Source organism: Nelumbo nucifera, chromosome 2, assembly GCF_055504915.1.
Source record: "Nelumbo nucifera cultivar China Antique chromosome 2, China Antique-T2T, whole genome shotgun sequence".
Taxonomy (NCBI): Eukaryota; Viridiplantae; Streptophyta; class Magnoliopsida; order Proteales; family Nelumbonaceae; genus Nelumbo; species Nelumbo nucifera.
Window position 1 is genome coordinate 8,885,618 of NC_142650.1, and position 15,962 is coordinate 8,901,579.

Below are 15,962 nucleotides of genomic sequence, written 5' to 3' on the forward strand. Positions count from 1 at the left end.
ATCTTACTCTGATCTTGAGGGACCAAGACACATAAGTGCCCGGAAAATGGCCTCTGAAGTTCCATCAACTATGCCCACAGCCATTGTTGCTGGATGCTCATCCCGGTACTGAGGATAGAACCATATTCAGCACCAGAAGTATATCTAAAATCAGAATTCACATATCAAGTAAGATACCACCCACCTTCTTGTCGGAGTCCTTATCTTTTGCCTCCTTAAATAACCGTAACCCTGCACAAGTTCTCATAATGTAAATATGCTTGCATTTAGTTATATTAAAAGGCAAATAAATAATTAATGCTTGCCATTTTGACAGCCAAAGATTGTCCATGAAGAGGGTGCAACAACATCAGATGCCACTGGATCTGTTTGCATGGATGAACAAAGAGTCCAGTCTATGGAATTCATGCGGCTCACCCTCTTGGAACCAGTTAACCTGTCACAAGGAAGAACTATAAATAAGAGAATGTCTAAGGTAAAAACACATCTCTAATCTTATGGCGCTTTTAAAGAAAAAAGATATTACGAGAGACCAAATGCATAGTTAGGTTAACACCTGATGTAAAAAATTGCATACACATATAACCAATGCAAGAGCATAGTTCAATGAAATGATGTCATTATGACATCATGATAATGGAAAACAAATCAATGAAGGAGTCCGGAAACTCTTAATTTAATAATAGGCACTCAAGAAAAAGGATGCATACATAGTTTAGTTATACAATGGAGAGTTTATCTGAATATTGAAAGCTCAACAAGTAGGACTGCAGATACAACTTCTGGTGAATATTTAACTTAAATAGATATATTAGGTCCCAATAACTAATAGAAAGTATTAATTTCTTCCATAGCATTAAAGAGTCGATCAAATACCAAGATTCAGAAGATCAAATATCTGTACTACCACAAAAATTGGGAATGGACCTTGAGTCTTTTTTTGACTCCAGGTGACAAGATCGCAGTTCAATCATCCAAGTCAAACAAGTTAATTTGTGATGTCATAAATTAAATAATAAAAATATAAATGGCAGACAAATATACAGAATTTCATAAGTTTTGTAGAAATATTAGGCATGTATTTAATATTATATATTCATCATATCAAATAAAAATGTATGATAAATAAGAATTATTGTTATTACCAGGGATGGCAACTTTCCCCATCCCTATTGAGTATGCAGCCTCCCCGACCCAATCAGGTTAGGCATGGAGACTACTCTAGCAAGGACAAGGACGGAGATGGGGAATGAAGTCCCTGCCCTACCCTGCCCTAGCCTCGAAAATAAAATATATATAATTTATATTTTAAAATATTATTTTATTTTAAATTTTGCAAATAGTTCTATAATAATTACAACAATGCCACTACATATATTGGACAAATTTCAATTTCTATGTTATCTTGATGATTAACGATGTTAGTTAAGTGCTAAACCAGTTTAGATTAATGACTTTTCTTTCAAAGTAAATCTTTTTTCCTAAGGCAAGCTTTTAATTAGTAAAAAAAGAATTTGAGGATTCAGGTCCATGATGGGAATCTATCTCCATTAAGGATCGGGGATGGAGGTTCATTTTTCTCCCCGTGGGGATTGGGGATGGGGATGATGGGGATGGGGAATACGGTCTTTTCCCTGTTGCTATTCCTAGTTATTAATGATAGAAATGGCTAAAAATACAATAAAATAGAATAAGATAATTAATGTCTAATTCGTGGCCCATTGATCATCAGATCAAATGGATCAATAGTTCAGCTTGTTAGGTCATTTGGTTATTGACAAAATTAATGGTTTCTTGCCAAAAAAAAAAAAAGTTTGGGAGTGAAATAGAACCAGAAATCTGGCTTGGTGACAAGTCAATCAGTTTCATCGTTAAGTCCAACTGCAGGTTGAAAACATTGATATAAACTACAAATGGGCATCTTTGAAGCCATGCCTTTAATTATTGAAAAACAAAATAAGTTGGGTCTTTAGATTGAAAAGAAACAAATCCATCACTACACCATGCTTCGATTTGTTGTTATTGTTGTTATTATTATTATGAGAAAATGTAAAGTAAATTATTGTTATCTGAAACTTCCACGTGCAATTGTAATTGAGTTAACAAAATAGTGGACTTCAATGACACCTTAGATGGTGGTAAGGAAATAGTTGTAAAGAAAAAGAAGAAATTTAAACTACTTGCAGTGCAACAAAAAAATATATCAGGAGAAAAATGATTTTTTTTTTTTTCTGTCATCATACTCCATTTCCCTGTTTTCAAAGTGGATGCACGATTTTACTTCCTTAAGATTAGATGATGTTGTTGATAGCATTGTTTTTTATTAGGTCAAGAGGGGCATCCCTTACACAACTTACCCCATTTCTGCCACATGGGTGGATTATGTGGTTGTCCACATCAGCCTTATATCTCACCTTGCATTCATAGTTTTCCCAACTAATATAACCTTTCAAAGTTCTAAATTTTTTGGTATTAACTTTACCTATAAGAAAAGGCTTGTTTTGAACATGTGGCAAGGTCTCCTGGGCGAAAATTGTTCCATGAATATAGAGTGGGAAGGGGAGCAAAGGGAATCCTTTTGCACTCCAAACTCATTTGCCATTTTTCCATTTGGAAGATTCTTAGATCATTTAGAGAGCTTCCCTAAATGACTCATTTAGCAAACCTGTTCCAAGGTAATGATGATTATAGTGGTGGTGGTGGTGATGAAGATGAAAGTAATAATAACAATAACAGAAAACTTAAGCAATTCATTATGCTGCATAGATCAGTGTGTTGGGCAACCAAGAAGCAGGTCATGAAAAAAAAAAGCATAGCTTAGAGAAGGATGTTGAAATGGATGTAGCAAGGCCAGAAGGAATAGGGCTGTGCAACTGGCTAACAGGTGCTGCTTGTCCTTCAGGAGGAAGAATCTGTAAATCATCTTTTAATTCACTGTTCTATGGCCCATAGTTGTTGGTCATATTTCCTACAATTATTTAGAATCCAATAGGTGATGCCAAGACAGGTTCCTGCATAGAATGTTGGCTGCTTGGATGCTCAAAGGGCTTAGCAGGAGGACTATTTTATGGAAGCTGATACCTTTCTCAATCTGCTGGGGCCTTTGGAAAGAAAGAAACAGAAGGTATTCAAGGGCAAAAGGGTGGTAAAGGAGGTGATACTGGGGCAGCTGGAAAGGTAAACCATTTTTCATCAAGAACCCACAGGGAGTTTTCAAACTTTTCATCCTCTATTTTTGTAATCCATGGTACAGAATTATGCATGACAACAGCATGCCGGCTAGCCTTTGATGTAGAGTAGCATTTAGCTGCTGGATGGTGTTTTTTTTTATATAGCTTCTGTGGGATCCTCTCCCTCTTTTTCTAACAGAAAATCTCATTTTTCAAAAAAAAACTTACGAGTAGCCTCAATTGGTGACAAAACAAAGGAATTAGACTAATATGGTTTCTACATGTTCATAATAGACACCTACTGTGCCAGCAAGGAATTACAAGTTGATGCTTCTAGAAGAGCTAGGAGAAAGCTGAAAAGGACATGGCTTGAGGTAGCAAAAAAAGATCTGGGGACTCATAATATAGCCCTAGATAGAGTGGAATGGTGAAATAGGACTTGTGCAGTCAGCCCCATACAGTTCGGTTAAGGCTTTCTTGAGTTAGGGTTTAGATTTTCTCTATCTAAATATATAATCTGAAGGATGCCAAAAACTAGAAGTAGATAATATAAGTTTGAAAAATGTACAAAACCATAAAAACAATTTTTTTTCTAGCACAAGACTAGCTCCATATACAATGGTTGTATAGTCCTTAGCTAAGAGGCATGGTGCATCCACAAAGCTTACTAATGTAGGACTGCCTGCTCTAATACCAACAGATGTTGGACTTGAATGACTAAAGGATGAGTCTAGGAGGGTTAGGATGGATTTAGGGGAGATTTTAGGACTACAAACAGGGATTGGTTAGGTTAGAAAAGGTCTCAAGGCTTGATCACATCATCACAAGAATTATAAATTTGTCTTAAAAGTGTGAAAAGTTTCAATTTGAGAAAAACAGGCCTATGGCTGGAAATTTCGAATGGAACTTTGTAGATTTATCCTAGATATATGTAAGGAGCAACCAAGTTTGAAGTTTGATTAGATTCAGAGTATATCTTGCAAAGAAAGGACAAAAATTCAGGGGCTGGGAAAAAACAAGAATACTAGAGAATCTGGGGTTCTAGGTGAAATTTCAGGATGATATTTGTTATGATAAAAGGTTATCAAGGTATATGGAGGTGTCCAAGTATGACACAAACCAGACATGGTTTGTCACAAAAGGACGAATGCTGCCAAAATGGGAAATTTTGGATTTTGATGTAAACATTGAAGAAAACACACCTGGATCAGTTTTAAACCTTTAGGAATGTTAAATGAAATCCTATTATGAAGAACTTGAGAGCTGTTAATGATTGTAATGGTTGTTTGCAGAATCAAAGAGAAGATAGAGAAAAGAGGAAAACAATTGTTGAGTGGGCCGATTTATGTTTAGTTTGTTTTCATTTAAATTAAGAAGTTGTTGGGCCTTGGGCCCATTAGTCTTTTATTTTTAAAAGAATTGCAAGTACTTAGTTTGAGTTGCCGCCCTACTAGGGGCATCTTTGTAATATCCCATATTTATGTTAATTATAAATAGAATGAGGGGCTGGCGGCTAGGGTTATGTATCACTATCCTAGTCGACCTTCTTCTCCTTTTCTTCCCTTTCCTCTGTCTATTGCTGAAACCCCCAACTTTCTCCTCTTCCTTTCACAAGAAGCTTGGCCGAATCAGCACATAAGGCTTTCTACTACAATAATAGAATCAATCAACAAGGTGCCTTAAATAACTCTAAGTCATTGGGAATCACTCACCACAAGTACAATTTGCAGAAAAATTACTCAAATATCATGCCAATATCTACTTCCATGCCTTTACACTTCACACACATATATAGACGCTACAGGGATGGCCAGTCCAATAACTAGAAAAAACAGATATTACAGGATTCCCACTATTATAAGAAAACTCAATAAATCCTAAATGACCTACCCAATGACTGAAATTTTAAACACAATTTACATTTTCAGAACTGAACCAGCTGCTATTTAATGTTTCTTGTCATTTCTCAAGCTCTACTCATGAAGATTATCTTGTCTCCAGAGTCCAGAGAGCAACAACATGACTTGGAAGTTTGGGGCCTCCCCTACAAGGCTACAACAGGTGGTTAAGTTTTTCCTTTTTGGGGTGTGGGGGTGGGGGTAGTCTCAATATGCATTTCCATGTGGGTATGTATGCATATGCCATACATATGTCTTTGTAAGATCTTTATAAATTAAAATACCAACTATGAGCCAAACTTTACTGTATTGGTATATGCATCAAACTATTTCAACATGATGATTTTTTTGAAAGAACAAAAAATAAATTGTAACGAAGGGATTTTTCCTGATCAAAAAGTTACCTTCTAAAATGAAATCCAAATGTGCGAGTTCAAGAAAACAAAAAAACACCTAACCAAGGAGTAGTCCCCTTTCTTAAATGCATATGTAGATCCATAATTTACCTAAATGATTGCCATTGGCCATCGGGAAAGGATGTGACATGTTCTCCCGGGTACTCCTATGAATAAAAAAGAAAAAGAAAGGAAAAAATAACAAGAAAGAAGAATCAACATTTTGTCAATGTCAACAGGGACATCACTAGTGAGTTAATCAAAAGTAGGAATTTTGTAACCTTCAATGCAGCTTCCTGAAAGGAGCGAATCCATCTTGCTGCTTCTTCTGGGCTACTTGCTCCCAACTACAAAGTAGACATTTCCAACCATAGTAACCAAAAAATTATTAAGTTTAAATATAACATGTTGCAATGTCCTTACAATAGATTTTACATACCTTAAGCCGGTCACTATGATTAGAAGTATTATAAAGTGTAAAAATGAAGAATACCTACAAGCCACAGAAAAGTATCAATAGAAGACCAAGAAAAGAGCAAATACCTGCCACCTTTATTTTTATCTGTTTATTTATTTTTTATTGGTCTACTAGCTATGTTATCTCAAAAACAAAAAGATGGGTAGGGGCATCAATGCCTCAAAGAAAAGAAAAAGGAAAAAAAGGCCTAGGTTCATACTTTTCTACTAATGTTCTCCCTCCCATTGTCTGTGACACGGATGCAAGAATCTATTATTGCACTTCTTAGAGGATCCTGATCAGAAAAAAGAAAGAAAAAAGTTGCATTAGCCCTCCTACCAGATTACATTCACAATTGGTTATGTTTATTGAGAAGAAAGAACAACAGCCAAGCTAATCTTATATAAGTATATCAAATGCTCAAAGCCTTGAACAGTTGGATATGAATAGAAACAAACTACAAAATAATCATAACATGATTAAAATTCAATATTATTGCCCAATGAGTTCATTCTATCTATTTCTTGTTGTTGGCTGAACTTTAGATTCCTTGACAGAACCAAGATTAGGGAGTCCATCAAACTTCTCGAATCTCTGAACAAGAGGTTTTTGTCAACTCAGTTTTCTGATTTTAGAGTTTGCTCTTTTCATTCTAGTGACCTGTTTTCTAAGAAATCCTTTTCAAGGATCCTGTGAAGCTATCTTCTTTGGAAAGCCCTTCTTGAAATCCCTTTAAGGCTCAGTTTGGAAGAAGTACAAATACAAATATGTACAGTACAAATACATACAAAATAAGAGGTTTTGCACTCTACATATTTGTATTTGTACTCCTTCCAAACTGAGCCTAAAAGTCAAGGTTTTATACAACCTATGGCTCTTAAGCATATCAACACATGTGACATGATTCTAACAAGGAAGCCAGAATATTAAATCGAATTCGAATTTGAATATTGCTTGATTTAATTTGAATTCGATTCACTTATCGATGATTCTATCCATAAATTAGTGAGACACATTATAATTTTACACATGCATCACTTTTCCAATGTAGTTATACAAACAAATTAGTCTCTACTATCTTGATTTACTGAATATCAGTTTTATTCCTCCAACACTGTTTGTTGCTTGGTTTCCTAAACTTCCTTATTGTGACATTCATTTGGAAATTCCCTTTTGTGATTTTGTTATGGAAGTTTGGTATATAAGATGCACAAGCTATTACCTATCTTCTTCACATATATGCACTAAAAAGGCCATTACCCAATGTTGGTCCCAACTATTTGTGGTCTTGGGAGGGATGGACTGGATACAGATCTAACCTTTGGCATTTTTTACACAAAGTGGCCGCTCTCATACTCAAACCTGTGTTCTCATGCTTGTGATCCCGAGATTTTACCATGTTATTACCTATCTTCTTCACATATATGTTCCATGTGTACAAATTAACTCATGTCATTTTCTCATTTTGATATATTGTCCGTTTTCTTATTGTAAGTAAATTTTAATGGTAATTCCTGATATCCTTTACTTCTAATTTAAAAGGTCATGCATGATACATCAATTGAGCATTAGAAAATGCTGGCCATGTAAAAGCTCTTCCCACTACTTCATGGTGTAAATATGGATCCAAAAAACATTCCATTCTAAGATCTATCATTGTGAAACCATGCCAGAAGGACTTCGTCATTAACTTCTCATTATCATCACCATGCATTTGAACAGCTTGTGTGGCATAATAATTTAGTGTTTATAATCTTCTTTTCTTTCTTTCTTCCCCCAACTCCCCTTTTGTGATCTCCGAATTTTTGTGTCCCCAAACAACCACAATTCATAGGCAGATATACCATCAAATTCTAAACAAAGAATTGTACACTCAAAACTAATTGACAGGCCAACAAAAGAAGCGAAATATGGAAAATAAATCCTCAACTCAACCAAGAGTCCGGACTTGATGGCTTTCCTACAAAAACTCTGCTACGCCATCAGTCATACATGTGAAGTAGAAAAACCCCAGAACTGTTTTGGTCAATACTTCTAACTCGAGAAATGAAAGAAGAAAGCCCATATAGATCTCTTTCTTTTGTATGGGATTTTCAAGTTAGAGATCAGGCAACAACTGTCAAATAAAAACAAAGAACTCCAGGATTCATTCGTGTTGATGGGCAGCAATAACAAACAAGGAAAACGGAAATGAAGAAAACTGAATGCTCTTTTTAAAACATGGGTTATTGGTAATAAAGATCAAACAATCAAATTTGAAGACAACTAGCCTTTAAGCACAACGAAAAGCATGTCTGGATGGATAGAACATAGATAGATATCAAAGGTAAAACAATAATACCAATTTGTGGCACGTAGGTTTCTTCTAATAATTGATATTCAAATACAAGAAAATTCAATAAGCCACTGATTTTCATCACAATAACATGTAATTGAGGGGGGAAAAGAAATAAATGGATTCTGCGTCCCGGCTACTATAGAAAAGCAGAAATTCAAAAAGAACGACTTTGAAAGTTGCAGATTGTTATTACGGCGCCATTAAAATTTAAACAGGAAGAAACGAAAGGAAAATGGAAAGTACCTCTTCTTCCGACGTTGGCATTGATTTGAAGTTCTTAAGGCAGTTATTCTGGAGAATGAAATACCGTTTTCGCGAGTACTGGAGTCCAATCCGGTTGGAACGAATTAGATATAACCAACCTTCCATTTTCCCATCTTTTTGAGAGATCCCCATCTGAGAAATTCTCCGTCCTCTTTGATGTCTTATACGTATTTGAGTATATCCGCTTTTATGAGAAGCCGAAATCTATTAAACTTTGAAAATTTCTGTGTAGTTTCATGGGCAGAGCTGCAGAACCGAATGTACAAGCAGTTTTTTTTTTATTTTTTTTCTTATTTGAAACTGGTGGGAGATGATCCTCTGATCCCACTCAAGGGAATCAGAGAATCATTTACCGGAAATACAACCTCTCTCTGGTTTGCAGGAAAAAGTAAACCAAACCTGCTTCCCTCCTCACCCCTGTTTCTACCTCTGTTAAAAGGTAACTGAATCCTTGTTCATATGAGACAAACATTGGCAGAAAAAATAATTGAATTGACGACCAAATGACGAAATTACCCTTGAATTCATAAAAACAAGGAACTGATTAACTAATTTTAACTATTCATAGAATAATTGACTAAAGTCTAAACACAATTTACAGCTCATAAATTATTAATAATTATTAATTACAACAAAAGGAGACAATAATTTAGATTTCAGATGGGTCTTCAGTCTTCTATTAATGACTACTTTGTCAATTTCATTAAATAAAGCTCGTATATCAAATGGGTCCTGATTAATTAATTAATTCAGTTTTTTGGGTAAATATTAATTAATATAAATTAATCGAGGATAATATTTGTTGTTTCCGTTTATATTTTTATGAAAAAAAGATTAGCGGAGGCGAGTTGCAGATTCCTGAAAGGGAGGGATTTTTTTTTTTGGGGGGGGGGGGGGCTTAAAATGGGATTTTAGTTGTGAAGGCATCCAAGTGTTGGGTGTCCAATCAATCAACTGTGTTCATCGTTCAAAGGTGTGAGAAGCTGAGAATCAATCAACTACTTCTGCCTGCGTCTCGTCTGATCCATTCTTTCTCCCTATTATTCCTCTCTCAGTAGTACTCGGTACTCGGTCAAACTCCATTTTCTGCTCCAACCAGTAATAACATTCCCTAATCTAATTCCCCTCGCCTCCCCCTCTTTCAATCAAACCAGATTCATACCGTCTTTGTACAGGTGTACATCTACTTATTACAGGAGCCTACCCCCATTTGTAGAATTGTAGGGATGTGCTCCATCACATCAATAGCCGATTAGGAATCGGATCTTGCTTGGGTCCGAGTGGGTGCCCACTGCCCAGACTAGGGGGCGGCCGACATGGGCAATTTGTCTGCTCCTCCTCTATTCACATGATCATGGCTGGGCGTCATGGCCCACGAGCCCACAGTTTCATGGGTCCCACCTAGATAGCCTATCATTTACGAGCTTTTGAGTTAAAGTCTAATTTTAATTAATTTTTTTTAGGTCGAATTTAAATTCGAACCCTTTAGTTTTCTGCTAAAACGAACTCAAATGGTTTAATATTCTCCCAATACAGAAAGAGCCAAAGAGGGTAAAAAGCAAAGACAATAGGTTCTGAGAGGACGTATATGTGCATGGTTTTAATGTGAGAGCGACGGATCCGAGTCCGAGGCTCCGAGCATATATATATTAGATAGTTGACACCTGGCAATCACAGATCATCTCCCAACCCTACTCTACTGTCGGGTCTCTGTGAATGATTGGTGTGTTTCCAGTTGCTAAACATGCATGCGTTGTCCTTGTCATCAGGCTTTTCTGTCTCCTTTGCTCTCTCTCTTTTTTTTTCTAATTTTATGTGACTTACATTTAATTTATAATTACATGCTAAATACAGGAATTTTGACCAAGGCTACGATAGAGAAAGACATAGAGGAAGGAAAACACGAATCATTTTTCTACCCTTTTTTTTTCAATTTTAGGTTTGAATTTGATTGATTTAACATGAAAACAAGCCTGAGTGGGTTTTGGAATCCATCTTCTGAAAAATGACCGTGGAAAATTGAAGGAATATTTGGAATGGAGCACCATAAATAAAGTGACAATTTTCAGTAATAACAGCCTTTTTGAGTGTTGACAATCAGGATATTGTGGTAGAAGTTTAATGTATTTTGAATGAATAAATATTTCATATTTTATTTTAAGCAACTGCAATTTGAGGATTGATATGACCTTAATGAATAAAACCGAATGGCAAAATTGGATTCAAATCTTAGATGAATTGACAATACCTGGGACTAGAAGGAAAAGAGATAGACCAAAAAGGGCATGATAGATATAGCAATAAATGATTTAAGTGCCAATTATTTAAAATTTTTAGGACATTTAATGAGCTCAAATTTACTACAATCAGTGTCCTAGTGCAGGGCTAAAACCAAAAATTATGGCCTTAGATTTATTGCTATGACTCGGCCCTACCAGAGACTTAACTTAATCTCATTCAAGGCCAGGCCATATCTATATATCAAAGCCTTTGATTTTCTTGTTTTAACACAGCTCTATGACAGTGTCGTAGCAAAAGTGGTTTGTGGGGCCCCATATAGTTGGATGATGATTTGTAGTCCCACCAGCAGTATACATTTCTGGTTACTGCAAGATTCCTAACCCTCAATGCAGTGCCAACTTCCAAATCAAAGGGTACTTACTGGCTACTGCTGCTACCTGCTAGAGAATTTAAGCCACAAAACCTCTCAAACTGTGGAGAAGGGAGGGGATGACCCATTCAACACTAATCAAGTTAAGTCATTCAATTCCCTCTTCCTGTTCTTCACCAAAAATTAAAAAAAAAAAAAAAATTAAATACCATAATTCTACCTTTGATGTTAATAGAGTTCACTATTTAGAACAAGTTTACATGTTTCCCCCTTCTTGATCAAAGCTATTGGTAAAAGAAGAGCATGCATGTAATAGAAGTCATTTATGCACGTATCATCATCATCTCCGTTGTGGTGGGCATCCTTGGCATATAGGGTGCAAGTCGGGCAGGTTGGGCCGAGTTTATGGTCAATCAAGGCTTGACCCTAAAATTTGGGCTTAAGGCCCAAACCCGAAGTCAAACTCAATTTTCCCAACCCGAGCCCAGCCTGCCCTGTAATTTGATGCATTCGGGTTGGGTTCGGGTTGGTCAATGAACCCACTCTAAAATTATATATGTATGTATTTATGTATGTATGTATGTATGTATGCAAATATATATACATATATTTATGTATGCCTATAAATATGCATGCAACATTTACATCTATACACACACACACACACACACACACATATATATATATATATATATAAATGTACATAATCGGACCGGGTTCGAGCTACCTAAGGGCTAAGCCTGAACCCGGCCCAAAAAATAAAAAAATCTGACTTCTTGGGCCCAGGTCCAGCCTAAGGACCAAAATCCAAGCCCAACCTGTATAAAATTCCGAATTGGAACGGTTCGGGCTCGGGCTGGGCCTGCCCAAGTTGCACCCCTATTTGCAGATATGATGTGTAAATATGACCACCTAGCTTTTAATTGTGATTAACATAATAACATACATTCAACCATCTTCATCATCATCACCTATTTACTTAACTTCTTTCTTTCTTTCATTTTTTTTTTTAATTTTTATTTTGCTAGAATCATTACACTGTTGCTTATCTACACGTGATTTTCTAATTCACATCAACAGGATCACCTCCTCTTCATGTAAGTATTAGTGTCACCAGAAATGGTTTCTAAGTTTCTAAATCCCTCAAGTTAATATGTATCAGGAAATTTTGTTTTCCTCTACTACTAACAAGAATCCCTCAAGTTTCACCAGAAATGATTTTCTACATTGAGAATGAAATCTACTTAAATTTAAAACTTTCTCCTCTCTGTCATTATAGTTTATCTGTATCTTTTTTATTCTTTATGGGTGTTCATTGAGGTCTGCCCTCTAATTTCCTGCTCAGTCGGTCACCACCTAGTCCTAGCCATAAAAATAATGAATATATAATCTGGCATGCATAAAGAGTAAAGCCATATGCTTAGATTCCCTTCGGTTTTCTAACTCCAAGTAATTCTAGCTCTTAATTACAAAATACAGTCCAAGGAATCTACAGAGAGGAGACGTACGTGGTTCTCTTGAATTGATGAACTCAGGCGGGACAACAACCAATAGTAAAGAAAAATGTTCTTCAGATAGTTCTCTTTTTAAATAAAGAAGGAGCACTTGCTCGTTTCTATGGTGTTATGGTCGGTTAGGAATTGGTATATATTTATCAATTATAAACAGAAGGAAAAAATAAAGGTCATTCATAGGTTAGGGTGTTAGGCACCATGGTTCATTACTCAGTTTGGCCATGGTGATTACATTTAGGGTAAATTGTAAATTAGTACCTTGTAGTTTGGGGCTATTCTTACTTTAGTACCTGAACTTAAAAATGTGCCATTGCAGTATCTGGACTCTCGAAAAATGTCAATTTAGTATCCATCGTTAGCAATTCATCAGGTATTTGTATCACATGATGACATGTATTGACTAAACTTTTTTTAAATGTCAAATTAACAAATTTGAAACCATTTTACCTTGATTGTCTTCCTTGGCAATGACAAGAATTATTTGTTTTCTCCGGCAATAATCGTCTAAACCCCTCATTTGTTATGGATTGAATAACTGAAAAAAAAAAAGGATTACAATGACAGTGGTTTAAATCCTTCATCTCTTGCAACAATGTTTTCTTCTCTGACGATGTTTTTTCGTGTAGCTTCTCCAATGGGGGAAGCATTGGTTCTTTAGCAAAAGGTTAGGGTATAAAGTGAACAATGGTGTCCAATCATAGTGAAAAGGAATTTAAATATGGCTATTTTGGCCATTTCAAAATTATGCTTCTCTCGCCTATTCGGCTATTCAAAACTTAAAGGGTATTTATTCCCTTTTACATGCCATCAGTGCCAGTTAGTTAGTTGATAATTTTGGACTAAATTGGTAGTTTTCAAGAGGTTAGGTATTATAGTGTCAGGTTTTGAAGTTAAAGTACTAATTATGAGACTAGCCCCGAACTACTAAATGCTAATTTGCAATTTACCCTATGCATGGTAATACGAGGTGATTTACGTCCTTGGCCAATGTGCAATTGTCTACTTTTACTTGAGAATGGATGCTGGCAATTGAAGTCTCGAAAGCATAAAGTTAGGATGGATTTGCCAACATGAGAAGATAGAGTTGGAGACACCAGGACGCTAGACACAGCTTACAAGTTGATTGGAGCTATTGCATCAATATTCAAGTGGCATTTTGGAATTTGAACATTTAGGAGGTTTAAGAATTTAGGATGGCCAAATGAATTGTTTGGTTGTAAAACACAATTACACAACATTAACATGGGTGTTCAGCTAGTCACTTGTAGAGAAGCAGTGTATTATGCACGTGTACAAAAAAATGGCAAAGATATAAGTTAACATTATATAATTAGATTTATTTTTGTGACATGCCTTAAAGCGAAACAAATATCTACTTTATATAGTATAGATTCATCCTATTTAGGGGTATTTGAAATTGAACCGGGTTCTTTGTTTTTGAAAAATGTCAAACTGGATTAATCGACCAATCACTCTATTGGTTAATCAATTAATCAGTTTGCTTGCTTAACCATTAATTTCACAGTTTTTAGTTTGGTTTTTCAATTTTTTGGTTTTTCATGAGCATCCCTAGTCCCATCTTACTCTTGGATTTAGTACTAGACCCAACTTCCCAAGTGCACAACCCAGTAAGTGTGGACAGTGGAGTAGAGGTGATCATCATGGGCCTAACTTGGCACTAGGGCTGCATCTTGGGCTGAGCTAGTCCAAACCCAACCTGAAAAATTAGGTTTGGGTTGGTTGGGATTGAAGTTCGGGTTGGGGTTAGATTGAAAAGTATGGATTCAACTTTACTTTGGCTTAGGTTAGAAGTTAGACCTTAACCAACCTGAACCCAACTTAATTTCATATTTGCATATATAAATATGTATTTATGTATGTTAAGTACTTATGTATATTATGTGTATTCATACATGTATGTATATGCAACATGATAACTATGTTGATCAACTTTCTCGTCTTTGCTTTTTGCTTTTTTGTAAGTGGGGGTTCTAAGATAAACCAGTTCTCCTTTGAGTAAATTTTTGGGCAACTTATTTAGGGATAGGGAAGTTGGCCAAACCATGTGTGACTAAATTGCTTCTGCAAGCACATAAAAGTTAGGGGTCTTTTAAAAAAAAAAAATCTATTTTACCCAATTAGAATTTCAACATGGGTAAATAAATGTATTATTTGGATAATACTTTTCCAAATAAATGCACATACCCAAATAACTTACTGCCAAAGGAACGGGGTCTTAAAGTTAGGAAATAAGTACAAAAAAGGAAGTAGAAAAGTCAGGCAAACCCAAACTCGACCTGAACCCAACCTGAAGTAGGGTTGGGGGTTCAACAACTCAGGTTGGGTTAAGGTGGCCTCAATCCAACGTAATCCGATCCCATTTGCACCCCCTACTTGGCACTTGTGATAAGGTGAATAATTTGGGCCAGACCATGTGATGTTATAGATGCCATGTGTGTACGTGCACAGGTGTAGGGGTGAGCATTTGATTTATTCGGTTAAAAACCAAATTGAATAAACTAAAATTTAAAAAACTGAACTAAAAAATAAAAACGAAGTGAAATTGAAATATAGAAAAACTGAAAATCGAAATTAAGATTTTTGGTTCGGTTTTTGACAAGGTTCAAAGTATCGACACGTATCGGCCCAATATCGGCCGATACATATCGTACCGGGAGCACCCCGATACGCCCCTACAGAGGATGTATCGGGGTTCTGACCGGCCCCCCTGAACCAGTTTTGAAAAAAAATATAAGAATATAAAAAAAGGACTGATATTGCCCGATATGCCCCTACTGGCGTATTGGGCATATCGATATTTAGAAACTTGGTTTTCGGTTATTTCGATTAAAACTGAATTTTATAAATATATACTTTATTATATATATTATATATTGTAAAATCAAATTTTACTATATTATATATTAATTTATAAATATATAATACATTATATGCTATATGTTAGATATTATACACTATATATTACATATCATATATTATATATTACAACACGTGTGTGTTGTGTAATATATTATGCGTCTGGCTGAACTAGAAATGATGACCCCTATAGTTGGAGTTGTGGACATATGCAAGACTTTCGGTGTGAACAAGTTGGTGATTAGTAAGGAAAGAGCAAGGTGGCAACTAGCTGGTTGGTAAGGTCTCTTATAAATTGTAGTGGAGACTTGGGATCAAATCTTATGTTGGAGAGGAGGTTATGAATTTGGAGGATGGGTTACCCCGTTAGCCCCTTGGAGAGAATAGAAAAGGAAAGAAGGGCCAAATTCGTATATGATACAAGTGCTCAGAAACTTG

At 35.8% G+C, this 15,962-nt stretch overlaps 1 protein-coding gene across 1 annotated transcript in view; it reads right to left on the reverse strand.

Moving 5' to 3' along the window:
* LOC104594872 (protein ENHANCED DISEASE RESISTANCE 2-like) overlaps nt 1-8,982 on the reverse strand; it is a 49,906-nt gene extending 40,924 nt beyond the window's left edge. Inside the window, exons 1-8 of the mRNA XM_010255401.3 lie at nt 8,502-8,982; nt 6,141-6,215; nt 5,903-5,956; nt 5,745-5,810; nt 5,575-5,630; nt 306-436; nt 185-231; nt 8-108 (exon numbers count right to left, since the gene is read on the reverse strand). Of these exons, the coding sequence (XP_010253703.1) occupies nt 8-108; nt 185-231; nt 306-436; nt 5,575-5,630; nt 5,745-5,810; nt 5,903-5,956; nt 6,141-6,215; nt 8,502-8,654 (683 nt within the window). The 5' untranslated portion in view covers nt 8,655-8,982. The remainder of the gene's footprint in view (nt 1-7; nt 109-184; nt 232-305; nt 437-5,574; nt 5,631-5,744; nt 5,811-5,902; nt 5,957-6,140; nt 6,216-8,501) is intronic.
* Between the last annotated feature and the right edge of the window lie 6,980 nt (nt 8,983-15,962).